The sequence below is a fragment of the Ischnura elegans genome, chromosome 3 (assembly GCF_921293095.1).
Source record: "Ischnura elegans chromosome 3, ioIscEleg1.1, whole genome shotgun sequence".
Classification (NCBI taxonomy): Eukaryota; Metazoa; Arthropoda; class Insecta; order Odonata; family Coenagrionidae; genus Ischnura; species Ischnura elegans.
The window spans coordinates 122,164,380-122,192,303 of record NC_060248.1 but is presented as its reverse complement, the minus strand read 5'-3'; the positions used below and the strand labels follow the sequence as shown (position 1 = coordinate 122,192,303).

General features: G+C 37.0%; 2 protein-coding genes and 3 long non-coding RNA genes across 6 annotated transcripts in view; 4 read left to right on the top strand and 1 right to left on the bottom strand.

The window, feature by feature from the left end:
• The window catches only part of LOC124156472 (unextended protein), a 182,047-nt gene extending 179,289 nt beyond the window's left edge, over nt 1–2,758 (top strand). The window contains exon 14 of the mRNA XM_046531041.1: nt 245–2,758. Within this exon, the coding sequence (XP_046386997.1) occupies nt 245–625 (381 nt within the window). The 3' untranslated portion in view covers nt 626–2,758. The remainder of the gene's footprint in view (nt 1–244) is intronic.
• Nucleotides 2,759–10,206: 7,448 nt separating this feature from the next.
• Nucleotides 10,207–11,535, top strand: LOC124155110. 2 transcript variants are annotated; one of them, XR_006864132.1, is made up of 4 exons: nt 10,207–10,433; nt 10,508–10,647; nt 10,816–10,907; nt 11,378–11,535. It is a non-coding gene; the product is annotated as an uncharacterized LOC124155110 (long non-coding RNA). The 2 variants fall into 2 exon arrangements; XR_006864131.1 differs by having other exon boundaries at nt 10,207–10,647.
• A 6,991-nt stretch (nt 11,536–18,526) lies between these two features.
• Nucleotides 18,527–22,604, bottom strand: LOC124156469. The gene is made up of 4 exons (XR_006864333.1): nt 22,290–22,604; nt 22,023–22,204; nt 20,196–20,320; nt 18,527–20,099 (listed from the first exon to the last, which is right to left on the bottom strand). It is a non-coding gene; the product is annotated as an uncharacterized LOC124156469 (long non-coding RNA).
• Nucleotides 22,605–22,945: 341 nt separating this feature from the next.
• LOC124156471 lies at nt 22,946–23,624 on the top strand. The gene is made up of 3 exons (XR_006864334.1): nt 22,946–23,175; nt 23,325–23,368; nt 23,570–23,624. It is a non-coding gene; the product is annotated as an uncharacterized LOC124156471 (long non-coding RNA).
• A 316-nt stretch (nt 23,625–23,940) lies between these two features.
• On the top strand, nt 23,941–26,817 carry LOC124156468 (probable methyltransferase-like protein 25). The gene is made up of 4 exons (XM_046531040.1): nt 23,941–25,211; nt 25,294–25,512; nt 26,400–26,546; nt 26,642–26,817. The coding sequence occupies exons 1-4, from the start codon at nt 24,105–24,107 to the stop codon at nt 26,723–26,725; spliced, it is 1,557 nt and encodes a 518-aa protein (XP_046386996.1). The 5' UTR covers nt 23,941–24,104; the 3' UTR covers nt 26,726–26,817.
• Nucleotides 26,818–27,924: the final 1,107 nt, after the last annotated feature.

The window sequence follows — 27,924 nt, the reverse complement described above, 5'->3', positions numbered from 1 at the left end:
AATTTTTGATTCTTCAGTTCCATTAATGAAATGGCTGTGAGAGGTCAAACTAGTTTTTTCTAATGGCAGCTGTGGTTACTGCAAGAACCTTGTCAAATCAATGAAGTGATATGTTAATTATGTGTTTATGAATGTAAAATATTGTCCTTTGTCCTTGATTTTCCTTGCGATTCCAATGATGGCTCTCTCCCTGCATTGGCCAATCTCCCATCACTTACCCTTCTAATGTGCTCGTCTATTCCAGGGCGACCTAGAGGGAGCAGCCAGAGCCGTGAGCGGCTCCTCAATGGACGCTGGACCATCTGCTGCGAGCCTCGCCCCCAGCACCCCTGCCACCTTGCACTCCCCTGCGCTCACCTCCCCTTCCCACAATGCCCTCCCCTCACCCACTCCAGCCTCGAACCATCCATCCAGTGGTAATATCCCCAATAATTCAGCGGCTGTGAACGCCATCTCCTTGAACGGAAGCGCCAAGTTAGCAGGCAGCCTCACCCCCAACTCGCAGGGTAACCTCCCGGTGGTGGTTGCCAGCGATAGTTCCAGTCCACATTTAGGACTCCCATTGACCACCAGCCGGGACGAATCTGAGGAGATCCACCTGGTGCAGAAAGATAAAAGGAGCTAGTGATATCTGGTCCAATAAATTCCTAATCTCGCTGAACTATTTTGGTTTTGTGGTGCAGAATGTGGTCGAAGTATCAGCAATGCTGCCCCATCTCATTGTTATGTGCCATGCCCAAGAATATTGTTGATATGAAATATTTATGCATGATTCTTATGGGTTGATGTTGATTTTGAAGAATTTCCCTCTGGGCAAGAAGTTAGTTCGAAACAAAGTATTTATGTTCTCTCAGGTGCGTGATGTGTAAATATCAATTTCCCGGTTTAAAACTGTGTTGGGGCCTCTGAGAGGAAGAGAATTCTTCAGCCTGTAGGTGAAGAGCCAAATAGTATTTCAATAGAGCTATGCAATTAGTTGTGTTTACTTGAAAAGGTGATAAGATTCACCGTGGTGTATTAGGCAATGCATTCATTCTAATCAAAGTCAACAAATATTTAACTGTTTATATATTTTAATATTTGAAATATTCATTTCAGCAAAGGGATGTGTATTCTGTTTTATCATGCATCAAGTTGTACTTAATCATGTTTTTGTAGTAGTCTTTTTTAATGCCATATTATGATAATCATTTATCAAAGAGAGCATTTTAGAATCAATTGTCTTGTTAAATGTAAAATTAAGGAGAAAAAGTCTCCTATTTACTTTGCATGTAGTGAATCCCTTATTATCAGTAGTATGAAATGTGTTTTTAGCATATAAGCCAATATCCATGTTCCTAAAAATATCTTGGTGTTTATTTATTCATCCTCTAGTCTGCTTTTATTTTCTGTACATTACTGTCTACTTTAAAATGACTTTTTTATGGCATTGCAGTGGCAGTTACTTACGTATTAGGTAAGTGTTGTTTAAGTCAATGTAAGAGAGTTAAGTCTACAAACTCAAAATGTGCCTGAAACTTCATCCTCAGGTCTATTTAATATATAATACAAAGTCCAATTATCCTAGGGAATTTAGTGTATTATATTACAATTGTTAATTGGTCCACAGAGCAATAATTTATATGGGATTGTTATTATTTTCTAAGAATTACATGCCAAAATTTGGTGATTATGTGAGTGTAAATAAGCAATATTTTAATGTTGACTCTTTGTTGCAGAGCTTAAGTGTCTAAAAGTACATTAATCAGATGTTATCAGTATCTAAACATTTGTGTAAATTTTCATCAATTAACTATGAACTTGATGCCAGTACAAAGATATTTATGCAGGATTGCAAAAATTGTTATGCATCTATCATGGAGTTTGGAAAATATTCCATCAAAGATTTTATGTAACCTGTGTAGATATTATCTTTCCTTTATAAGGAACAAATATGAATAGTGGGATGGTAGTGCTTGTTTTATTGATCATATTTCATTTGTTTTAAGCAAGGCATTTTATTTTTCAGTAAAAACTTGGTTCTACTATGAAAATAGTGACATTCTGAATGGTGCAGTGCTGCAGATGCATTGTTAGTTTTTTTAAATGCCGATGTTGTTTGCATGTGTGATAAAATATGAACTGATATACTTTATAAGAAGTCTCTGAAATCTAGACTACTCTCCAGTAGTTAAAAGAGCATCACCAGCCTTAATAATATGTAGTGTACAATCATGAAAAGTAAAAGTCCTACTTGATGCATAAAGTTACTGTTAATTTTACCTTTCTATATCCAATACTTAGCGATATCTTGTTGATCATGTTCATATACATGATGTGATTCCGATGGAAAGAATTACCATAGACATCTGCTTCTTTAGGGCCCAATAGTATAGCTCTGGTTTAGAATCTTAATGGTTACTCTCTCCAAAGAATAGTTTCACAGTGAAATTATGCGCCCCTATCTTTTTAGTCTTGCATTTGATTGAGATGATGACGTATAAATATTGGTCATATTTCTTCATGCCATTAAGGTGAGTTGGGATGCATTCAGCTGTGAAGTAACTATACATGATTTATTGTTGTGCATTTTTTTCTTTGTATATTTTATTGCACATTATTATGCAGTGTATCAGTATTGTGTCACCGTTCTTTGTTCATCAAGAAAGCTGAAAGACTAGAAAGATAAATTTGCTATAATAACTGTAAGACTGTTTCTCACAAGGCATTTATATATTATCAATTGTTAGAAAATAAATATAATTTATAATAAATAGCAGCATAATGATTTTCATTATCTTAGGTAAAGCCTTTTCTAGATGTTATTACCTGGTATTAGTTTGTACTTGTGTGGGAGCATTGCCATTAATCACACCCTTTGGAAATTGAATGGAAGGAATGGGGAAAAATTTAAGTAGGTATCAATAGTGATCATTGTCAAGTGAAACTTGAGTGAATTTTATAAAATTAATTCAGGGTTGGAAAGATGCTTCTCCTGATAGACTTGTAAAATGTTTTTAGTGCAGATTTTATGATGCATTTTGTTGAGCAATGTTTGTGGGTTTATATGATGTTCTATTCATTTGCTTATATTTTTTGACTTGTTTTATTTTTTGTATGCCATTTATCATTGTCTGATGTCCTTTTTAGCCATCAGTTTGATAGTAATTGAAAATCAGTCTCTTTTGGAAAAATTATGGTGGGATAAGGGATTGGATGTCTGAGAGTATGAATTTAGCGGGTTTAACAATTTAAATGTAATAGGATTGATGAGAGGATAGTCTAGTAACTACATAAATATTAATCTGGCATATTGTGTGATATGAAACAATAGTGCATGGGGTAGTAGCGGATGCAGAAAAAACTCGAGGTGGCTGTAAAATATATCTTGAGTTGTCTTTTGGTTTATCGTAATAAAAAATGATCAAGTCAGAGGCAGAGTGCAAGAAAAATTTTTTAAGTGATTTAAAATTATTTTAAGTGATTATACACATGTAAAGGACAAGTTAATCGAGACTCCAGGGTTGGCTTGCAGGGTTAAACTCCTGGGCCCCGTTTTAAGCTTTCGTTTTTTACTCCTGCACCATGGAAGGGAGAGGACATACAAAAAGACGAAGGAAGCGCCGCCGCGATACACATGTAAAAGACAATGCCGTCTGATGATATAAAAAAGTTACAATAGGGTAGTTTCCTTCATCAAAGAAAACGAAAGTCATTGATTGCGATTCGTTACCCACCATTACTGTATTCATAATATACAAATTATTTGGTTTTAGAAATACCGGTTTAGACGAATGGCAATGGTCCATTTTTATCCTCATTTGAAAAGGGCCAGATTGGCGCCCATGCGATGCCACTCCACGTGACGTCACAGGGACCTAGTATACGAGAAGATAGGAGTTATACGTCGTCTGAGGTTACCAATGCATGCATGAGGCGCAGAGCTCAGGGAAACATGTCTTAATAATAACTTATTAAAACTGGCTAAGGTCGGAAAGTTTTCTTCATTTGATAAGGTATTAATAATCCTTATTTAAGCCAAGCACTACCAGCCAGCAGGGTACTCAGCTACCCGCCAGCAGCCTGCGTCGTATCAGCGCTCAACTCGCCTCAAGGTCACCTCACAAGGCGGCAGCGGGAACCAGAAATAAGTCACACGGAGAGATTTCCTGACATTCATACTTTCGCGTCGCGTTTTCGCGCGATAGAAAATTTTCACTTTTCATTTAATCGCGAAAAATAGATATTGTCATTTAAAAATCTAAAAGCGTGAAATATGTACTCCAGGAGTAATAATCTTTTGATTTATAGGCAATAAGAAAATAATAGGAAACCACCCTATTGTAGTTTTGCAATGTTCGGCAATACGGGCGGATCCGCAAGGGGGGGGGCATGCCCCCCATCTGTATCCGCCACTCAGTGGCACAGCGAGGGGGGGTTTTGGGGGATAAACCCCCCCCCCCCCCCAGAGCTCATGGAAATTTTTAAGTTAAATCTATTTTACTTAATTGGATTGATATTGCTTATAGAATAGTGTAAGGATTAATAAAATATCCCTCAGAAGGCCGTAAAAGTCACCATTTTGAACCGTTTATCTTAATTATTTCCCGTGAAGGGCCTCCGCATCTCCCGCTTACCCTGGCCGGTATGCAATACCCCAAGCCCCCCAGTATTAGTTGTGCCTGGAACCCCCCCTAGCCTTAATTCCTAGCTGCGCCCCTGCTGCCACTGGCATGGGGGTGTTATAGTTTGGATGCTCTGGAAGGAGGATGTAAATAGGCCTAAGGCCTTGGAGAAATTGGTAATGAGGATAATAGTGAAAGTGGAAGAATGAATGGTGAAGAAAAGGAGTGATGAAGGACAAGACATTGTGGGTGTAGAGTGGAATCTGGTAGAGAAGATGTGAGGTGACCAGGGGGTTTGGCTGGAGCATTTACGGAGGACAGAGAGGATGGTGGAAGCTGATAGAGGGAAGGATTTTGGGTTGACAGGGTGAAATAGAACTTGGATACATAGATTGGATGAAAGGTAATTTGCCTTAGTCCAAAAAAAGTGAAGGAAATGCAATGTGGTGAAGACAGATGAAGTTGATCCTTAAAACTGCTGTGTTTTACTCAATACAATCTCACTTCTTCTGGTTGGTCATCTGAAATTGCAATGAGATACTTCATCACTTCTATTCTTTTTAGCTGCTATTAATTCTTTCGTTTAGTATATTATTCAACTAATTGGTACATTCTTGATTCAGTGGAGAACAAATTACAGCAGCCAACTTTAGATCAACTGACCATCAAACCCATTTATCAGCTTTTTTATGTCTCTCATTTCCTCGTCGTTTCCCTCCCTTCCCTGTTCTCTCCTCCCTCAATTACTTTTGTTTTGAGTTGTGGCCGTGTTCAAGTTTCTTTACTTGGTACATATAGGCTGAATATAAATTTTTGCTGCATTTTGATGTTGGAAATGATACACATTTCTATCACTAGGAATTTGGTGATGACAGAATTTTTTATACCAAATCTCATGAATCACGGAACTATACATTTATGTATTTTCATATGCTTTGGGAGCAAGATAAGAATTGCTTCTATGGCTGTGTTAATGCATATGCTATAAGCAAATTCAGTAGTCTCTCCATTATCCATCGTTCAATTTTCCGTTTGTTGGATTATCCATCCATCATCTTACTCAGATCAGTCCCCTCAAATATTCCCCCACTCTATGCCATTTTAAGGTCAAATAAATCTTATAAGTGGAAAATGGAAATACACAAAAATTGAGGTAGAAATTGTTAAAATAATGACCAGGGACTATCTGCCTCTCAGGATTATCTCTTTGGACTTTATACTCTATATTTGACTGGGTGCGCACTAGACTACTCACGTCGGCCACTGGTGAGGGCTACAAGTGACCATTGTCTGCATAGTTACAGCTACTATTGTGGCTGTCAGCAGTTGCTTGACCTGTTCCCTAGCAGCCAACACTTTCTTGTGTGTCCCATGTAAAGAGGAAATAATGATGGGGGCTGGGCTGGCAGCCATGGGCGTTGGAGGCTTAGTATATGCAAGCATTATGTTATGGCCATCCCTTGAGGCAGCCACAAGTGGCCTAGTGTGTCCCCAGCAGTATGATGGACAATTAAAGCACTACTGTAATTACCTTTGTTGGAAAACTTGTACAGAATTTCTACCATGAAGGGCGAATCCAAGATTTTTTTTCAAGGAGGGGCACAAGGTTGTGACGGTCAAACGGTCCTCTCATATTTGAGTTTAAAAACAGCATGCAACAATAACTTTAAGAAATATTCCCTTTATTTTAATGTGGAAATATTAATAAATTGAGTGCCTTTTTTCAAGCGCTGACTAGTAAATAATCACCAATTTGTCTTCTTGAATTGTGCTCCAGGCTTAAATAATAGAGGCGTGGTAATATAAAAAAGAAAACGAATGTAATGATTAACATATTAAAAATTTTGTCTATTTTTTAAGCGTCTGGAGTGGGGAGGGGTACATTTCCCTCCCTAATTTCCGTCAATGGAATCTACCAAACAATCTTATGTAGAAATAGAATCATTGTAACTGTCAGAAATAGAATTTTCTGCGTTATTTTATGCAATATAATATGAGATCCCTTTTGACCCCCTGCTTCTGCTGATAGTGGCTTTGGCTAAAGCATTATTTATTTGTTGTTGAATTGACCCTTAGAGTAATATTTTATACTTCTCAAATGGAGTGTCTTCTTCCAGGCCCCATTACAAACGTTGCAACTCACTTCCTTAACCACCAGAGGACCAGTAATTTCTGGAGTCGTTCCGAATGGAGAAAGAGTCAACCGTCCGGTATACCCGACGACAGCGCCAAAACGGATGATAGAAGAACTACGTGAAAATATGCAGGGAAACCACACAAACAATAATAAAGCAATGGCGGGGAATGGACGAAAGGTTATGGAGGAATAAGAAAAGATTTCATTGTATGAAACATGTTAATGAAGAATTTTTATGTAGGGACATAAATTACATTTCTATTACTATCTGAAGGAAACAGTTAAATTTTTAGATTCACTCCACTAGAAACGAATACGTAATTCCTCATTAATGCAATGAAGACGAATAAACAGAGTCCACATATTCGGTAGACTCATAGATTTTATCAATTCCTCAGAATTTGATTTAAAAAAATCCACAGAATAAGTCTACCTTTTTCGTAGACTACTATATTTTATCAATTCCTAAGTGTGTAATCAAAAAAAATCCACAGAAAGGGTCAACCTTTTTCGTAGACTACTAGATTTCATCAATTACTTCTTATATATGATAAAACAATACGACAGAAAGAGTACACTTTTTTGGTAGACTAATAGATTTCATCAATTCCTCAGTATGCAATCAAAACAATGCCACAGAAAAAGTTAACCTTTTTGGTAGACTATTAGATTGCATCAATTACTTCTTATATGTGATAAAAACAATGCCACAGAAAGAGTCAACCTTTTTGGTAGACTACTACCTTTCATCAATTCCACAGCATGTAATCAAAACAAATCCACAGAAAGAGTCAACCTTTTTGGTAGACTATTAGATTTCATCAATTGCACATCATGTAATCAAAACAAATCCACAGAAAGAGTCAACCTTTTTGGTAGACTACTAGATTTAATCCATTACTTCTCATTGTAATCATAACAATGCCACAGAAAGAGTCAACCTTTTTGGTAGACTACAAGATTTCATCAATTCCTCAGTGTGTATTCAAAACTAATCCATAGAAAGAGTCAACCTTTTTGGTAGACTACTTGATTTCATCAATTCCTCAGTATGTAATCAAAACAATGCCACAGAAAGAGTCTACCTCTTTGGTAGACTACTAGATTTGATCCATTACTTCTTATGTAATCATAACAATGCCACAGAAAGAGTCAACCTTTTTGGTAGACTACTACCTTTCATCAATTCCACAGCATGTAATCAAAACAAATCCACAGAAAGAGTCAACCTTTTTGGTAAACTACTAGATTAAATCCATTACTTCTTATGTAATCATAACAATGCCACAGAAAGAGTCAACCTTTTTGGTAGACTATTAGATTTCATCAATTCCATAGCATGTAATAATAACAATTCTACAGAAAGAGTCAATCTTTTTCGTAGACTACTAGATTTAATCCATTACTTCTTATGGAGAAAAAAAAATCCACAGAAAGAGTCAACCTTTTTGGTAGACTACAAGATTTCATCAATTCCTCAGTGTGTATTCAAAACTAATCCATAGAAAGAGTCTACCTCTTTGGTAGACTACTAGATTAAATCCATTACTTCTTATTTAATCATAACAATGCCACAGAAAGAGCCAACCTTTTTCGTAGACTATTAGATTTCATCAATTGCACAGCATGTAATCAAAACAAATCCACAGAAAGAGTCAACCTTTTTGGTAGACCACTAGATTTTATTCATTACTTCTTATGTTATCATAACAATGCCACAGAAAGAGTCAACCTTTTTGGTAGACTACTAGATTAAATCCATTACTTCTTATGTAATCATAACAATGCCACAGAAAGAGCCAACCTTTTTGGTAGACTATTAGATTTCATCAATTGCACATCATGTAATCAAAACAAATCCACAGAAAGAGTCAACCTTTTTGGTAGACTACTAGATTTAATCCATTACTTCTTATGTAATCATAACAATGCCACAGAAAGAGTCAACCTTTTTGGTAGACTACTAGATTAAATCCATTACTTCTTATGTAATCATAACAATGCCACAGAACGAGTCAACCTTTTTGGTAGACTACAAGATTTCATCAATTCCTCAGTGTGTATTCAAAACTAATCCATAGAAAGAGTCTACCTCCTTGGTAGACTACTAGATTTGATCCATTACTTCTTAGTAATCATAAGAGTCAACCTTTTTGGTAGACTACTACCTTTCATCAATTCCACAGCATGTAATCAAAACAAATCCACAGAAAGAGTCAACCTTTTTGGTAAACTACTAGATTAAATCCATTACTTCTTATGTAATCATAACAATGCCACAGAAAGAGTCAACCTTTTTGGTAGACTATTAGATTTCATCAATTCCATAGCATGTAATAATAACAATTCTACAGAAAGAGTCAATATTTTTGGTAGACTACTAGATTTAATCCATTACTTCTTATGGAATCAAAAAAAATCCACAGAAAGAGTCAACCTTTTTGGTAGACTACGAAATTTCATGAAAAACGTCTTATTTATTGCGAAAACGGTAATTAGAAAGTGGAAGCAGTACCAATATTAGCCGTACGTTTCGCTGCCGTCGGGTATACCTTGAGGTTGACTCTTTCTCCATTCTCTAAGACTCTAATTTCTGACAGGATAATGCCTTGTTTCCACTACGCCCTTCTTACGCGGGTTAGCGCTGACCCGGGTTACATATCGTTGTGGAAACGGCAGTTAGCGCCAACCCCGGTCAGAATTGTAACCCGGGTTGGCTGACGCGGGTTAGCAGGTAACGCGGGTTAGAAATCGTAGTGGGAACGCTAGTTTCCTGATCTAGTGAGCAATTGACGAACGTATTTCGTCTAACAACCACGAGATCAAGCAATTATTGAAGGCAGGAAAAACGTTGCGAGTACATATTTTTTTTAATAAGAGCGGGGATGGCCAATCCTGAGAGAAAGAATTTTTTAGACGACGAGACGGAGATCTTGCTCTCGATTTATGAAGAGGAAAATATCCAACGGAGGTTTCGGGGTACATTTAAAGGCCACAAACAGGTGTGGGCAGACTTAGCTGCTCGGGTATAAAAGCGGCCTATGTTGACATCGCAGAATACCTCCACCACTGCAAGATCTGACCCAAACTTGAGGTAGTACAGTGCAATCGCTATCCTTTAGGGACGAGAATAGCTTCTCGCGTGCGCGTACTTATTTTAACGATGCTAGTCCTTATTCTATTGCACAGCATTTGAAATGTATCCCGCTGAATACGATATGTTTTTTGAAAAGCATCGGGTCATTTGGGAACATCTCCATCCCAAAACCCCTGACTGCTAACAAACCGTCAACTTCTTCTAATGTAATGCCGGGGTTTTCTTCGTAACCTATTTATAATATAGGCCCTCAGGTTCCTCCTCCGTCGCATTTCTTCTTCCATTTGTTCCGGAGGCGGATCCAATTTCGCCACAGCATTAAGTAAATGTTGATCAAATGCAACAATCTAGCTACTTGAACCCAAGGTGCGTATAATAGGAGGTGGTCTCAGCTGAAAGTGGGGGAGGAAGCGCGTGACGTCACGAAGTTCCACATTGCCTTTCGCTTCCTCAGAGTCACTCAGAGTTCCTAGTGGTTCCTAGCATCGTGGCTCAGCAATTTGCGGCTACCATGTACTTTGACTTGAAATCTTTGGGTAACTGGAATATGAGGTTGAAGTAACTTCATAATAATTGAGAATATTTCTTTAGACAGGTAAGTATTGTTTTGTTAAAGATAAATTCACTGCCCTTCTGAGGATCCTTTATAACAATTCCTTTCTTTTACAGAAATAGTTATCACTTCATCGTGATTCGTATTATACCTATTTGAATATGTCCGTGAGGAATATGTATAAATGAATATGTATATCAGTAGTCCACAAAGATTGTTATGAATGTAGTACCTAAGGTCATTCTTCTGTCCGCCGGTAAGTTTGGCTTTTCCATCAATTCAATGCCATTCTGAAATCCTGTTTTTAATTTTGTTTCTTTCCATGAATGTCAATTGTTTCGGCCTTCCTAGAGAATTATTATGTTTTGGTGATTGAAGGATATCCAGTTAACATTCCGTTATGGTTTTATTTTGATTCATTCAGTTTTTATATCTTCATGGTGAGAAGCATTAAGTTGTGGATATGATTGGAAGTGTCTATTGAATGTGAAATTCATCTACCTATTCTGCTATTTGGTAAGTTGCCAGGTTTAATACCTTATTATTTTCAGTAATCATAAAAAATACAATGATCATGATTGAGAAATGTATTAATTTTTTATGATTGTAGTTATTAAATTTAATTATAATGCAGATATTTTGGTAAATATCGAAATCTTTTTGTCGAGGAAAAATGGTTGTTGTGTAATGGTTATATCATATTATTATGTTTTATAGTTTCATTTTGCTGTTATTATTGTATATTGCTGATACTGCAAATTGAAAGTGCTCAATCGTTGTCTTCTTGTAGTACAAACCTTGAAAGATGAATTAAAAACTTGAGTGATAGCATGTTTGATAAAGATCCAAAGGTTTTAGAATGTATGATGATTGATGATACTGACCATTTAATGTATATATCATGATGACATTCATTGAAATTATTAAATTCTTTGTTTTTTTTGGTCTAATCAAGCTCAGCAATTAATACACATTTTCAATTACAGGTTCAGCTATGCCAGCAACAATTAATGGAATATGCGTGGCGGCTTTCATCTCCTATTCATGGTTCTCTCACTAATTTGAAACTTTTTCAATAGAATTGTTCCATCATTTGTACTTAAGATTTATTATTAAGTTGCTTACTTTGCATTGATTGTATAAATAATATAATTAACTAATATCTAAGTATCTATTAACTAATATGATATCTTATAGTTTCAATGGCGTTCTTATATCATTCTGAAAATGTAACATTTGAATGTGTGTACATTATATAAGTTTGAAAAATGAGAATTGTTTTCGTTTTTAACACCTATGTCTGTGATTCCATTTGATGCAGCTGTTATCCATGCGGCAACTCTCATGAAAAGCACATGTACTGCATGTTAGGTTGTGGTTTCCGTAGTTGTTCTTGTCTTATGTCGGGGAGTGGTAATATTTCTGATTAGTCAGCCCTTAAAATTGACCAGATTCGTGCTCAATTCTGTTCATTGCACTACCTTAATGGAAGTTTACTTGGAAATTATGTGCGAAATACCTTCGATCTTGTTTCTCAGCTTATATTTTACTTTCCTAAAGCTCAAATTATTCCATAGTAAGCATTGCTACTTTGTGGGCATGAGATTAATACTAGTACTTTCAGATATGATTTACCATGTTAATACATATGTAAGTTCCATACCCGGAAAAACGTCCTGTAAAAGCATCAAAACTTGTCTAAGGCACACTTATAGTTTTCCCTTAATTACTTTTTTGTGGCGAATTAACTACTTCTGGTGCTGACTTAGCTCAGATTACGGTCTTCAATTAACAGAGGATATTTATTTTTAGCCAAAATAATAGTTGTGACACATATTTACCTTACATGTAAATGTTTTATCTTGATATCGATAGAATTCCATTTGCAATTTTGGAGTGGCTACGAATCTGCAGTCCTGGTTTTCAGTTTAAATTCTAAAGCTAAAAATACTTAAATAAAATACGTGTTTAACTATTTTTTTACGGTAGCTTATTCCTCTTATGAGTTTATAATTTCAAATAGCATGATACATTGCGATATTTTATGGATGAAACTATAGGATGTAGAATACGATAATTCTGCTTACTTTGCTAGTTTTATGATGCGATTGAAAAGGAAACATGGACATTCCGGAAGAATATACAACGTAATCTGATGGCTAATAACGATATTTTTATTGTAACTCATAAGAATTTGATGCGGAAAGGCGATATCACGACCCGGTTCCTGCTTGTTATTCCCTGGCATACGTCTACCCGTCTACGTTGGGAACCTCGTGACGTCACGCCCGCACGGAGTTTCAGCTGAGACCACCTCCTATTATACGCACCTTGACTTGAACCTACATTTTCATCACACGCTATTTCGTTACTCAACTATTTACCTCCCCCAAACTTCTGTTCCCGGCAGGGTATTCGGACAAACTTCCCGTTGGAACGCTGGTCAGGTTACCCATCATCCCCTCCGCTGTAGACCCTTCGTAGTGGAAACAAGGCATAACTTAATAAGTGGTTGTTATTGGCAAATGGAAGGAAATCCAGGTGGCAGCACTAAGTTAGGTGTCATGGCCGAATAGGGAGGATCGCCCACTTAGGGTGCGATTCATAGACGACACTGAAATTGCTCACTTTACAAAGTCTCTCTTTACGGTAAAGTGAGACTTTAGCTAAAGTTCGTTTCAGAGTCGTCCCAAGGATCTCACTTTATAAAGTGGCACTTTAGCTCCTAAGGTCTCGATCATGCATTGAAATTTTTGAGTGTTGGCAATGAACGCTGCGAAAAAGTGAAGAAAAAGATGACACACGATATTAAATGCGTACTTGTTTACATGTTTCTAGCGACTGGGTTTTCATGTTGTATTTTGCTAAGATTTATTAAGCTGTATTTTCTCGTTTTCTCATATTATGTGCAAATGTAAATGAATACTGCGTCATTGAAAGCTTTTCCCCACTAGCTTTTTTGTACGTTAATGACTGAGTTGGCTGAATAAAAGCTCACTTCGTGCATTGGTAATGCCCTTCGATGTTCCCAGCGAAGTAAATATTCAAATGCTGATATTTTCACGTCATTTTATGATCATTTTCTATGATTAACTGCATACGGTTATTTGGACTACATGTTAGTCGAAGTTTGATGGTGTAAGTTCATTGAAGGTGGGTGAAATAGTGAAATTCTCTCGCGTTAACTTGAAACTACCAATTAATTTGAAGATTTACCGATCAGTGGTTGTCTCAGTTGGACGCATATTTTGAATGAGGTATGGGTGTTTGTTGAATTCTTTTGTGCTTACCAATATTTTAATTCTTGGAATGTTAACCTAAGGGGTTATATATTCTAGAGAAATGGACGAGAATGTACAGTCAAGAATATCTATATCATCAAAACCAATGAATGAATGGCCACGCAATGAAACATGTTGAATGTGAGAATGGACTTATATCAATAAATATCTCTTTGTCTACTTTAAAAGATGCCTCGACATAAGTGAATACCTAACCCGAGTATCCATTCACGAATTTTGCAGTAAAAAATGTCAGTGAAGTCTGTGATGCTGTGTAAATAACATTTCATAACAATCCTACATCCTCGAGAAAACATTGCTTTGCTGCTGATAATATGGCTATGAAGGAAAGTACGTTTTACTTTTTATTGCTGCCTTTCATGACGAGATCTTATCATCATTGTAAACATGCAAATGCATTGTCGAAAAACGAAACAGAAACTCGACTCTAGTTTCACAATCACAGAAACATGTTAAGCGTGATATGGAGGCATACGGAAAGAGTACATTAAGCAAATATTGAATGAAAACGCTTAAAATGCAATGCAAGGTGTAGAAACAAGTATTTGGCTGGCAAAACGATATGAAAATCAAGTCTTTGTTTACGAAGGCTATTGACACCAATGTAAACAGAATTTTGCTATCATATTCAAGTATGTTTAAGGAAAATTCTAGAATATGAACGTATAAATAACCTAAGAACTTAACAATTAACTTGTATATAAAATGAAAAAATTATGCCAACCTGTTCAACCACTTACTGTGTTGTAATTATCACACGACCGATACAGTTAAACTTCAAAATATAAGAATTGGGTCATCTCCATCAATACCGACTCGATATATATTCCGGGAAAAGACATATATTACTTGTCTGGTTATTTCTTGAAACGCGCCAGTTTGCTGCTGTGTTCTCACCAAAAAATTAGTTCATATTCATTTCCGTAACCCAAATATCTTCATATTTCAACTTCAATAACAGCCGGTGCAGCCATATTTATTCATCCGTAAAGGACACTTTAGCCCTAAAGTGAGCTCCGGTTGGGCACTTTACGGTAAAGTGACGATTCGGCCATTTTTCCTCTAAAGTGGCGTTTATGAAACGGAAAAAGCAGACTTTAGCCCGGCTAAAGTATACTTTAGCCTAAAGTGCCGTCTATGAATCGCACCCTTAGGTACGTTTGTTTGTGTGGAACGATAACCTGCGAATACCCGAGTTTTATGTTCTTATTGAAAGCGTCATTGTTCTTATTGACAATTGCATCTGGAAGGGAATCCAGGTGACAGCATTAAATTAGGTGTCATGGCCGAATATGGAGGATCGGATGCATTAGTACGCTTGTTCGTGTGAAACGTTAGCCGGCCAGCACTATACCGTTTAGCCGAATATCAATGGCATTATGATGAAAAACTTAGAAGGAAAAGTTCATGAGCAACAAAATGTGCGGTGTTTATGATTGCACCGACCAGTGTGAGACAAAAGCTATCTCTCTACATAGATTCCGCAACACCCCTAATTTGGGAAAGAAGTGGGAGCATGTCATGAGAATGGGCAAGAGTGAGCTAGCATGCTATATGCATATAGTTTTATTTAAGAAAAAAACAAGAATGGGTCATAGAGAAACATATGAAGGCATGACACCTTCATTGTATCATTTAATGCCTACTTAAAAATTGTTCGCGTAAGTATGGAGGTGTCAGAGGATGAGATGCAGACGGAAAGAAGGTTGAACAAACTTGCAATAACTATCAACGAATTTTCAGATATCCAATAAGCCAGGAAAGTTAAGGTTGGGGAAATGATTCGAATCGCGACAACTGAGAATCATATGAATATTCCCGGCCGACTACCCACCAATTGCCGGGACTAAGTCTGCTTGAGACAAGTAATTTCTCCCAAAGTCGCACAAACTTTTCCCAGGCGATCCCCCTCACGATCGCCGGGACATCTTCCGCCCGGGGGCCCGTCAAAACCGGGTCGGCCCTTAAAACATCTGTCTCTTTCTCATTCAATAACTAGGCCCTGCTCTTCCGAATACGATGCGGTGCGAAACCCCGACGTTCCTAAGGCCTGCGTGCTTCGTTGGGTTAAAGGATTTCTCGAGTCGCTTTGCCCAAATGGCCAAAATTCCGGGGCCGAGGCACGGAGACCCTCGCGCGATCCGTCTCGCCACTTCCCCATCGATCTTCGCTAGCCGGTGAGAGTCGAGTGACTCCACATAGCAGTCAAAACGCCAATGCAAGGGGAATTCCACTCACGACCACACCGACGTCGAATTCCCTTAAGAAGAATAGATTATTGAGGACGGATGGCTTATGTGAGTAGATGCCTATCATATTGTTTGATGATTTTAATAATGATATATCTCTTGTAATGATGGTGGATAAAATCGTCCAACAATACACACGAAAACGGAAAAAGAAGCGCCAATTTTCTTCTGAAAAGCTTGTATCTCGTGTGACATGCCATTAATAACGCTTGTCTGTATGCTAAAGCCCATTGCAAGAACCAAATACTCCAACAGTGCTTCAACCATGACAGGTTACAGCATTCCACCTCATAGCCCTCAACGAGGGACCTCTTGATGTCTCTATTGAACTCCAAAACGTCAGATGTGGAGAAAATTACTTCATCCATTATTCACAACTGAGATTTACCATATACATCAGTATTCGCTTCACAAAATTGCTGAAAACACATCCGTTTCGCACACCGCTAGGCTGTAGCACTAGTAAACAAACCGGCCGATCCTCCATGTCTCATTTCTGAAATTGGCCACCAGATGTCAGCTACTTTGATTCCTGTTGCCATATTGGCAACAGGAATCAAAGTAGCTGACATCTGACAAGTAGCTCAAAGTAGCGCACTTCACTAATTGTAGCCTCCTTTTACAATTTAACTCAAGAGATGAGAGCTCATATCAGTCTTGCTTGAAAGCGCTGCTCAGATTTTAATCCATAAAACTGGATGAGAGATTTGTAATAAAACCAATGATCATAGATGGTTGTAAGCCCATCTTTTCTGATTGCGAAGTTTGAAGTCCCTGATCTATAATTTCGAATTCATGAACATGCATATGTATGTTCTTGTTCGAATTCATGCCGTGCAGAGTCCTCTATATAATAACTGAGAGAGTAGTGTTGAGAGAGCAATCTAGAGGACTCTGATGCCGTGCGCTATACAGCGTCCTTAAGGTAGTTTGAGCGAAAAATCAATCATCATAGAATTCTATGATTTTTATCTCATTGTAAAGAAAAAGTCTTGATCTTTCCAGTGATATCATAATATACACCCCTTACCGGGCTAAATTCAGAGATATTTGTGAGCAAAGAGAAGCTGATTTACATGGCATAGATAGGAGCCATGCGCTTTGGCGACAGAATTTATTTAAAAAGAATTATTTCCCGTTTATAGAAATCGACAAAAAACTAACTGAGTGTAGTAAACTTTATTTATGAATTTTTGGTTGCATTAAAATTATAGGTCACCGGTAGTATAATTAAAATATAAAAGAAAAACTTTTCGTCGAACAGGCATTTCCTGCAGACGACCGGATGCCGGAAGATTCGGCTTGGCAACGCTGCTTTAGAATTAAACGTAAACAAACATGATCGCATACGACAGCATACAAGGAATAAGCATTACTGGATATAATTGATTGCGTAAGAGTTTAGTGTACTGACTTTCCATATTGTCGCAGTAAATTCCAAGTACAAAAATTACTTCGTGGTGGACATTGGGAAGTGAAATATGAGATTCGCGATTCCTAATACTATTTGGGTTTCTGTAAACTTCGAATAAAGAGATTTCTTATGTGTACGTAAATATTATTTGGCATGCTTTGGGAGGAAAGATATTACCGATTTTACGCATACTAAAGGTGTCTGCATATTTACTTTCACAAGTACGATTCTCCATCCGCATTAATGAACTTGCTATTTGTGGTGAAATCGAGTGGCTCAAACCATCTTTTAGGTATGAGCCGTGCGTGAAACCTATTGAACAACGTTAACAGGTAGTTATTGACAGGTACTTTTCATATTTAAGTCAACGCAGTCCGAACCTTACATAAACGAAAGGATAGGATTCAAAGCGAGATATTATGAGTGTAGTCATGCGTTTACACTTAAGTCAAACAACACATTTCGTTTATGGTAAAATTCTGTCGAATCATCTCCCTTTTGGAAATCAGAATTCATCCCACAATGCATAAAACCTACTAAATCTTGTTGCCTAAACCGAATTTGAGGAAACCTTTCGAAAAAATGAATGTAGAACCAGCCCTCCGAATATATTAACATTGGCCGACATCGATTTTAAATTACCTATCTTTTCTTCCACGTAATGCAAAATTACAAGATTGCTCTGTTGGAAAGTTCTTGCTCCAGTAACTGTAGATTTCCACGTCATGAATGCAGAGCTGACTACTAACCACGAAGCAATCAAATGAATCTAATCTTTAGATAGAACGTAACCGAAGTATAAATTAATCTTCCAATAATAGTCATATTGAGTCTAAAAGGAAGTGCATCTTGCCATTTCCTTACAACAATCCCTTAGGAACAAGAAATTCACACCAAATGGACTTCTGCTTACATCATTACAGAGATACTAAAAGCTAAAGAATCGCAATATTGAGCTTCAACTACTAAAATCTCCATAACACTATTCTAAATGAAGCTTGCCATTCACCTTTATGCCTACTGCAATACCCCCTTACCTTTAGTTAAACTGGATACAATTTCAATATTCTGCTTTTCATCTCAAGGCCCTATTCTGGAAATATATGCACATAGCTACCAACTTAGGGTTTGTAGGAAGGAATCAGACAAAAAAATGATATATTACTACACTTCTGGTATGCATATTTCTTATTAATACATAACAAAAATTACAAAATATTTACAGAAAAGCACTCTACAATGTTACATAAATGCAGCAATACACATTTCAGTTTCACTCATGAAAGTTTATGTTGGCTAAGAACATAAAAAGGAGAGCCAGGGCTCCCAAGAGACATTAAATTGGCTACTATATACTTTATTTGTTTGTATATGAGGTATTTCTCTGCTGTCTTATCACTCTAACTTGCTTGTGATAATGTTCCCTCATATTTCCAACATAGTAGTGGGATTTTTTCCTTAAAATCAGTGTTAAAAAAATACACTTCAGGCATTCACAGTAAATTTTGAAGAAATGGGCAGAGGCTAGTCTTAAAAAGAAACATTTCTTTGCTAGCATTCAACACTGCATATGCCCCACTCCAGCAGAATAGAAGAAAAAATGAAGGCTACAGTAAGGAGGCAAGTTACAGTCCCTGTGAACCAACTTTGGTTGTTCCCGAAGTCATTGTAAGAGCAAAAGATATAATACGAAAGGGAATATGTTACCAATGTTAGCTATGTAAGCTGATCTTGATTGTGATTAACTTCAGGAGCCAATAGCATTGTACATGGAGACCACCAGATTTGCCTTAACCTTATTTCTACATAATATGGAAAAGCTGGTGGACATTTTCAGGTTAATTTTATATATAAAGATATTTATATACATAGAGTGGAACACAATGTCCTTCAGTAATTAGATGGCAATTAGTTAAACAGTACTTTAAAATAACTTTCACCGATGCAAATATAATAAAATCCTTGCTACCCTTGTAACAACAATCCCTTGGGAGGGACAGCATAATTTTCTTGCCAATCAAGGTGCGCAAAGAAATTGATCAGCCCTATTGACAAAATCCCACTAACAATACAGGAGGGAGTTTCTAAAGAGTCATTCTCACTCAAAGGCGTTGACGCATTAACCAGTATACAAGATAATCACCCAAAAGAAAAAATGGAAAAATTGCCCAATATTATGTCACGCAAACCTTTAGACCCTTGCAGCAAACCTGAAGATACTAGTTAAAATACTCAGGAGACACCTGTTACCACAAGCCAGAGGACGTGGGGAGAATCTTAAAGAAGCTAAAAAATCTCTAATAGACTTTACAGTATGACCATTTCTACTATGTACATTTACAACCATGCTATACATAAGGCATAAGATAATTTATCAGTCTACTCTTTAAGTTTTCTCAACTCCTCAAAATATTTACTAATAGCCTCAATAGACTTGTGAAACTCTATTCTCCTTTGGATGGTAACATGGGGCTTACCATTGATACTCTCTCACATGTGTACTTAATCTTATTCCCTCAGTTCCACATTTACTGAGCCAGCTGTAGCCACCACCAGTATTTCCACCAGCTTCTCCATATTAATGCCAGCTGTAGCCATTTGGGAAATCATTAAGCTTGAAATAACACTCCACAGGGTTTGTAACATTGCCACCTTCTGTGTCTTCTACACATTGCACAGATAGTGCTGCATACATAATACGCAAGTAATTTTTTGGAGTGGTAATCAATGACAGACCAATGCCCTGTAAATGTAAAAAGAAAGACATTTTAACTGTTAACATAATAAAGAGGAACAATTTATACATAATTTATTTCCCAGAAAATATGATGGAATTTACCAGGTTTACTGTCATATGATTACCCATTGCCTTTCTTCTGCCATCCATAATCATAAGAGGCAATGATATCTACCTCAGCTCCATCATTGCATTGCATAGGAGACTCTTCACTGGGAGTCATGCCACTGAAATAAATTATGTACACTGAATGAGGGGCCACATATTAATTAGCCAATGCACTGCACTTAGATTTCTGTGACTGGGTGGAATTAAAACTAAGGAATAGAAATAGTATGATAACATTGGAGGTAATCTACCGCTTAACTTATGATATTCTTGATTCAACATTAGGGAGGACATTGTATATGTGTCAGACACTTATACCCTGTCATTGGTTAATGTGACACAAATACATTTTGCCACTTTGGAACTCATTAGCATAACAAAAACATTAATCAGTATGTATAATGAAGTCTTACTAAAATTATAAATTGCAATATTTCCACTGAGTTTTATTATGACAAAACGCATTTCATTGCTACAAACAACATTATCAAGTGTTGTTGTCATAATAAAACTCAGTGGAAATGTTGCAATGTCTTTTAAATTGTACTAATATTAAAAACTTCCACCATATTGTGCCCAACATCATACCAGATATAGTGAAGTAGGTTGTAATTATGATAAATGTAGGAAAGCAACCACAATCAGGACAGAACCATCAAGAACAACAGGGAGATGATGTCGATGGATAGGAACATTTTCCTGCAATATTATTTCCACTAGTAAAATATGATTATATGCAATTCTTTTAGAAATATAAGTTCAATGTGATCATTAACATTCACTCAATGCAACATTAGGAATTTGAAATGAATAAGGGTTTGCAAATAGTATGTCCAGCCTTGACTTTTAAAAAATTAACGACAGAGAAAACATTTCTTCACATTGCATAAAAAAATAAGTTGAGAGAGAAGGATGAGCATCATAAGTGGAAAGGGTATGGCCACGGAAACAAAGCTGATTGAATTATAACTAATACTCCTCTTCTGGCAAGCACATGCAAATAGCTGTTAGAGGAGACAGGTAATCCCTTTAAGAAATCAAGAAAAGTTATTGATCCACGAAGAATATTGAAAGTCTTAGATAAATAAGTAGCATGTAAAATTATGGCATAGAATAATAGTTGCAACACTGAGCACACCAGTAAAAGGGCTGTGCTGAGTACTTTACCTCTTTAAGAAACAATGACTAAGGAATGATAATCAAGGAGAAATTAGATTGTCTTCAATTGCTGAATAAATACTTAAGATAAGTATACTGTAGTTGAAAATATATGTTAGATAGACTTCTAATCCTATGACCTGATAACAGATCACCATAATTAATCAACTTATAATCCACATTAACACAATCCAGCAGTTATTGATTTTCTATGTTAAAAACAGTAAATCTGTGGTAATTCTCTGGTTCTAAATATCAAACACTTTATATAGCTCACATCACCAAATTCCAGTCAACAGTCACTTAATCAATTATGGTTTCATCCAAAGGAACCAATAACAAATTACATTGAAGGACAATAAAAAATTAAATGAAACTTAATTTAAAATTACACTTGAACAAAGTAATCATCAAAAAAATTAAAGCCTCTGCATTTACTAAATTTTAGTTTATATATTGGACCTACTACTGGTAATGTTCATGGAATGCAATGTACATGGAAATAAAAAGCACACCGACTGAATATTTCCAAGAGATATGAAAGAACGTAATGCAACCACAAAGCACATTAAAAAAAATGAATTAACATTCACATTGGGTTTCGGGGGACCAATAACGCTACTACTTATAGCCTCATTTTTTTACTGATGCGGTGAAACTTACGGTGTTAAGGCCAAAGTGAGAAGCTTCTCCACCTCCACAGCTTCCGTACTCGATTGCATCTTCAACCTTTGACCCCACAGATCGCTCCTACCTTTTCCAAGTGGAATTGGCGACAGACGGAATAATTAGGGTTGCCAAAACCCGATTCATTTGCTCATTCCCAACACATGACAGGACGCACACTATAAATGAAACAAAAATTTATTTTCAGCTAATAACATACTTCCATTCTTAAATTCGCAATGAGGTATTTACTAGAACACTTACCTATATTCACTGAACGTTCGAGAAGAACTCTTCTGTCCCTTCGTAAATTCCTTCTTCCGCACAAACCGCCCCGCTTTACTAGTGGATGGCTTCATCGTTGAAGCAGAGAAGGCTGAAAAACTGGCATATTTCACTAAAAAGTTAGAGAAATACTCGACTTTCTAAAGTATATTTCAACACCGAAATCTCTGCACTCCTGTAACGCTTCAAGCCATTCACTTGTTTCTCTGAGAGTCGCACCAACCTAAGAAATTTGACGTTGTTGCCAAGTCGAACGTCTCTTAGACATATGTCATTTCTTGCGATACAATGCTTTAAAATTGCTTTCTAATATAAGTAACTCTTATAGTTTTATATTTGAACATTTCAGATGCCAGGATATCGTACTCCAAGTCGGGATTAAGTCCATACTATATTAAGGAAACTTATTATTATATTACTAAAAGTACGGTTGGTACCTTTGGTAATAAGTCAAGATAGAGTTTAAAATACGTATATTTTGTTCATTACCGAGAAAAATAAGCAACTGAAGCAAATATTTTCCCAACAAAAAATTATAAAATTGTATCAAAAACCTTAACAACTCTTGATATTTGTAAATTTTGAGAAGATTCAGTCGCTGTTGTGACTACGGATCTATCTCGCTCAAACTACACTAATAACAATTGAATTACCCCATCCGCCTCATGAGATTGGAATGGAACCATCTGTGAAAATATTTTTACTGAAAGAACGCAATAAATTGAGTATTCGTTGATTTTTTAGTGTGTCTTTCCGGCCAAAAAGTAGTGCCAGAAGCAGAATTCGAATGTTTATAACTTTATGGAACTTTTAGTTTCAATCATCGTAACTTTGCCTTCGAATCTCCACGCCTCTTGGGTACAAGGTACGTTGTTTTAATTGGTTTTAATTTATTATATCTCCTTCGTGCGAACGAAGTGGAAATCCGTAATATCAGTAAGACTGTTCATTTAAGTTTTCCATACTTTTTATTGACCGCGATCGCAATTTCAACGGGTTCGCTTCATTGTCAAGAGGCGAAGACATAAAAACCGATTGAGGGATCACTCTAACAATAAGTATGGAAATACTATAGTTTTGGCGTTTGGTTGTCTTTTTTATTAGATTTAATTGTTGGTACCTTCATGCCTTTCAAGACCTGCACTAAATGACCCTTGATTTAACTGTGATTATTATTTATTTGAGTTATCAATGATGTATAGCTGGTCTTATATTCTTATCTGGAAATGATATTATATAGAGATTATTTTGTTTTACAGTTTCCTGAAAGGCTGTTGAGGTACTACTGATTAGTTTTCCTACCTTACTGTTGACTCAAATGGCATGTGCTCCTGCGAATCCGGAACAAGAATTAGATATAAATGATGTTTTTGACTCAATTGCCCTCACTGAGGAACATGTGGTAGCCTCAGCCTACGCGGAAGGTTTTGCTAAAGGAGCCGATGACGGTGATATTGAAGTATTCCATTTGGGTTATCATAAGGGCTCCGAAATCGGGAGAGAATTAGGCGAGTGTTTTGGGGTAGCTACGGCCTTGTTAACTTTAATGGAAAATGACCAATTAAGCGAAGACACCAAAAAAAATCTGAATGATAAAACCGTGAAGGTTTTGAAGAAAATAGTGGATGATGTCAATGCATTTCCCATCAATAATAGTTCTTCTATCGATGTGTCACTTGAGAGAGATAAAATAAGAGCGCTGTATCGACGTGTATGCTCACTATTAAAATCGAAAGACGGCAGAAACCCTAATAAGCTGCTAACTTTTTAAGCTAATTGTATGGAGTAGAAATCATGGAGCCAGAAGGGGATCGGTTGAAGACATACTTAGGTGGTGCGGTTGATTTTTTGAAGTCAATGGATTTTCTTCTGAATAGCCACATGGTGACGTTCATTTCAGAAAACATATGGGAGAATCGTATTCCAGAAGATATAGCCAAAGAATTGAACAGTATGACGTGGGATGATGCATTAAATATTTCATATGCAGTTGGAAGTTTGAAAGATGAAGTTAGCTTAAACGACTTTGCTAGGTGTTCAACAGTCAAGTGTCATGCATTGATTCAGTATCTCGTTCAATGCCGGCGACTTTCTCTGGAAGTACTGAGCTCTAAAGATGATGTTAAGAAATACTTTAAAACTGAAAAATTAGAACTAAATAGTGATAAGTGGTGTGGAGCCAATGATGGGAAGTTGAATCTATCCCCCCAGTATTTAACTCCTGCAAAAAAGAGACATGAGGTTGCAGTAATGTCTGAATTTATTGCGAATGTTTTTCAAAAATACTTGAGTGAGCAAGGTTTGACTGGTGCAGTTGTTGACATAGGTGGCGGTAAGGGATACTTGGGCTCAAATCTGGCATTTCTTCACGGAATCAAGGTTTTGGGAATTGACGTGGCTTCCAATGTTGCTAGCGCAGCAAAAACTAGAAATGAGAAAATATGCCGAAAACTAAGTGAAGCATGCTCGCTGTACCAGCAGAAAACTGCTTATGTGTCTCCAAAAACGGATGTTGGGCTTCTCCTGAAGGAGGTGGAGGAGGATTGGGGTAAAATTGACTGTGTGGCATTGGTCGGCTTGCACACGTGTGGGAATCTTGGACCATCTTGTGTCGAGTTGTTCGCCTCAAAGTCATCCTCGGATGTTCCAATCCGTATGCTCTGCAATGTTGGCTGCTGTTACAACTTACTGGAGGAAAAGTATCTTCCTGATGACTGCTGTTTGGGCAGGGTCAAGCTCTGCCTCCCCCCATCCCTGAATGGCAATTGTGCTGACGTGCCCCTTGAATCCAACCCCGGATTCCCAATGAGTCAATTCCTGTGCCAGAAAATGTTTTGGTTGGGGAGGAATGCTCGGAACTTAGCCTCGCAATCTCTAGATCGTGTGATAAGTGAGAGGAAAGTTAGTAAATTTATTTCACTGTGTGTATCACTTGGGTGTTATTGTATGTTATCATGCATTGTTTTCAACTAGTTTCATTTAGATTGCAGTGGATTCCCTTTTCCAACGTGCTGTCTTGCAATGTGTGCTTCTGGACTTGGCCAGCAACAGTCCTGAGACTGTGAAACAAGGAATACTCCAAAAACTTGAAAAAATGTTCCTGGAAGGAAAAGGCATAGGACGTTTGACAAATGGAAATCATGTTCTAAGCATGTATGAATATTTGAGCCGAGCTTTTGGAAAATTAGGCATAGATTTTACAGTGAGTATGTTAAATATTTTCTTGTGTGAATCACATGGATTTGAGAAGTTCTCCTTAGACCTGCATACTGCTAACTCACCAGAGAAAACTTTTGCCGGGGATCGGATTGGTGTGATAGCTGCGGTGCTGGCTTTCCACCCTGTTGGTTGGGGTTCAAATTCCAGTAGTGGCAGCATGAAAATGAGTACATACTCCCCTTGGATACTTCAGCAGTGGTGATAGTGCTGACACTACCTTTTGGGAAAACTGGTGATCAGCCTTTTACATGGGGAAACGTTATATCAGTTGGACTTCATATTGGGCTTATACTGTTATCGAGTTCTGTTGTAGAGATAAATGTTGATTATTTGACCTTCTAGAACACAAGATGTTTATAAAACATCGGATTAAATCACTTGAATTATTTTTCATATGTCCAGGAAATCTACCCAGGCAGTTTCGAGTCCCGCCTGGGTAGATATCCCCTGTTCAGAGCATGGATGTACGTGTACATATATTGGTTAAATTAAAAAGCCCATAGTACTCTTTTAAGCGGTACAGGAATAAAAAAGTATATCTTTTCATTCTATTTAGTTTTTCTATGTAATTCTTTTACTCAAATTAATCGCCACAATCCATACATTAATTTATAAATCCTGCTATAATCACTCATTGATATACAACCAAAATCAACAAGTGTGTTTTAATTTCTTATGGTGATGTAATATCATGTCAAAGTCAGTGAAAAATGGGAATCCAAATGTTTCAAATAGCTCAATGAATGTTTTCCTTAACTCAAAGCTATCTCTGCTGCCTTCTTTGACTACATATTTGAGGTGTTACTGTTGAAAAAAAGCAGAACAAGCATTAGTTTCTATTAAAATCTAATCAGCTTTCTTTCTTTCCAGCTTTCTGAAGCTGATGTGGACAGTATTTGCTCCAAGTTTGAGCCATTCAAGCCAAAAATCAAAGTATTCTACGTCATCCGCATGTTTCTGGCTCCCGTGGTCGAAACTGTTATTCTGCTGGACAGATTGCTGTATCTTTTAGAAAAGGTATTTCAAGTTATGCATTCTACAAAACTGCTCTGACTTTGGAATATTCATTATCATTGTAATTTATTCTGGATTTTTACCAACTTATTTTCCAGGGTATTAGTGAAGCATATTTGGCGAAACTTTTTGATCCAGTTGTCTCACCAAGGTGCTATGGTTTGTGTGCTCAGGTTAACTAGTGATGAATTTTATATCTCTGAATGCTGCCCAGCATACTGCAAAATATTTTGTGTGGAGTGAAGTTTTCAATAAATGTTTTTGAAAAATTTTATCTTATCGTATGTACTTGACAGAACAATGTCTCCACTCCCCAGAATTCAATACATACCACTCCTTTTGTTTTGGCGGAGAGAGGATGAACCTCCCACCTTGTTGGCCTGGGTTCAAATCCTGATGATGACTCGAGATTTTTCAAAGTTTGCCTAATCTGTTATTCATTTGTCAGAAGCTCTCACTAAGAATTATTTTTAACCCAAGAAAGCACACTGCATGTAAACATTATTTTATGCAGCATAAAATACAAAAATCACCTTGTACATACCTTGATCCCTGCGTGAGTTATTTATAGAAGGCACCTCAGTACCCGATGATATGCAATGTGAAGCTATGCTCACTTCTGTTCAGGTGCAGTCTGAGATTATTAGGGGCCCTTGCCTGGGGATACCAAGGAATTCAGGGGTCCTCTCCTGGAAAATGTTAGGAAATTATATGCCTGTAAATGTATTTGACTCTATTCTTGCTCTAGTAAACCAGATAAAAGTTAATGAAAAATATCAATTTTGTAAGCAAAATTACTATGAAAAGTGAGTATTTTAAAGCTGAAAAATTGAATGACATATTACGGCTGTATTATTTATTACTTACAATTTGTGAGTATATCCTTGAAACTACGCTGAAATGTAAAAAAAAACCTCTAAAATAACATCTTCAAGTAACCCTTTCAATAAAGCATCAGGTTCTGTTTTATCTTCCGAAACCTTTATTTTATTTTTTTAAATCCATAATCTTTGTTCATTGATTATGCATACAGTGAAAAGCAACTAATGAAAAGGCAGAATTTTATAATTGCAAAAAACTTAGGTTCAAGTAATCTTTTTTGCTTGCGAGAGTCTTTTTTAATTGAATCTTTCCATTTACGCGTCACGATAGATGTGCGTATTGTGGAGGCCCCCTAAGCTCTCTGCGATTGTCAACCTGGCCAGACCGCCACTGCCTCCGATCCTTTTGTTCAGAGCGGGCTAATGCTGTCACCTGACTTCTCTTTACCCTTCCTTCCCTAAATTTCCGTTCAGGGCAGACGACCTTAGCTATATGGGTCACATCTTCCTTCTACCTACCTACCTCCTTTTCTCTCACTGCCTTTATTCTTCTATCTCTA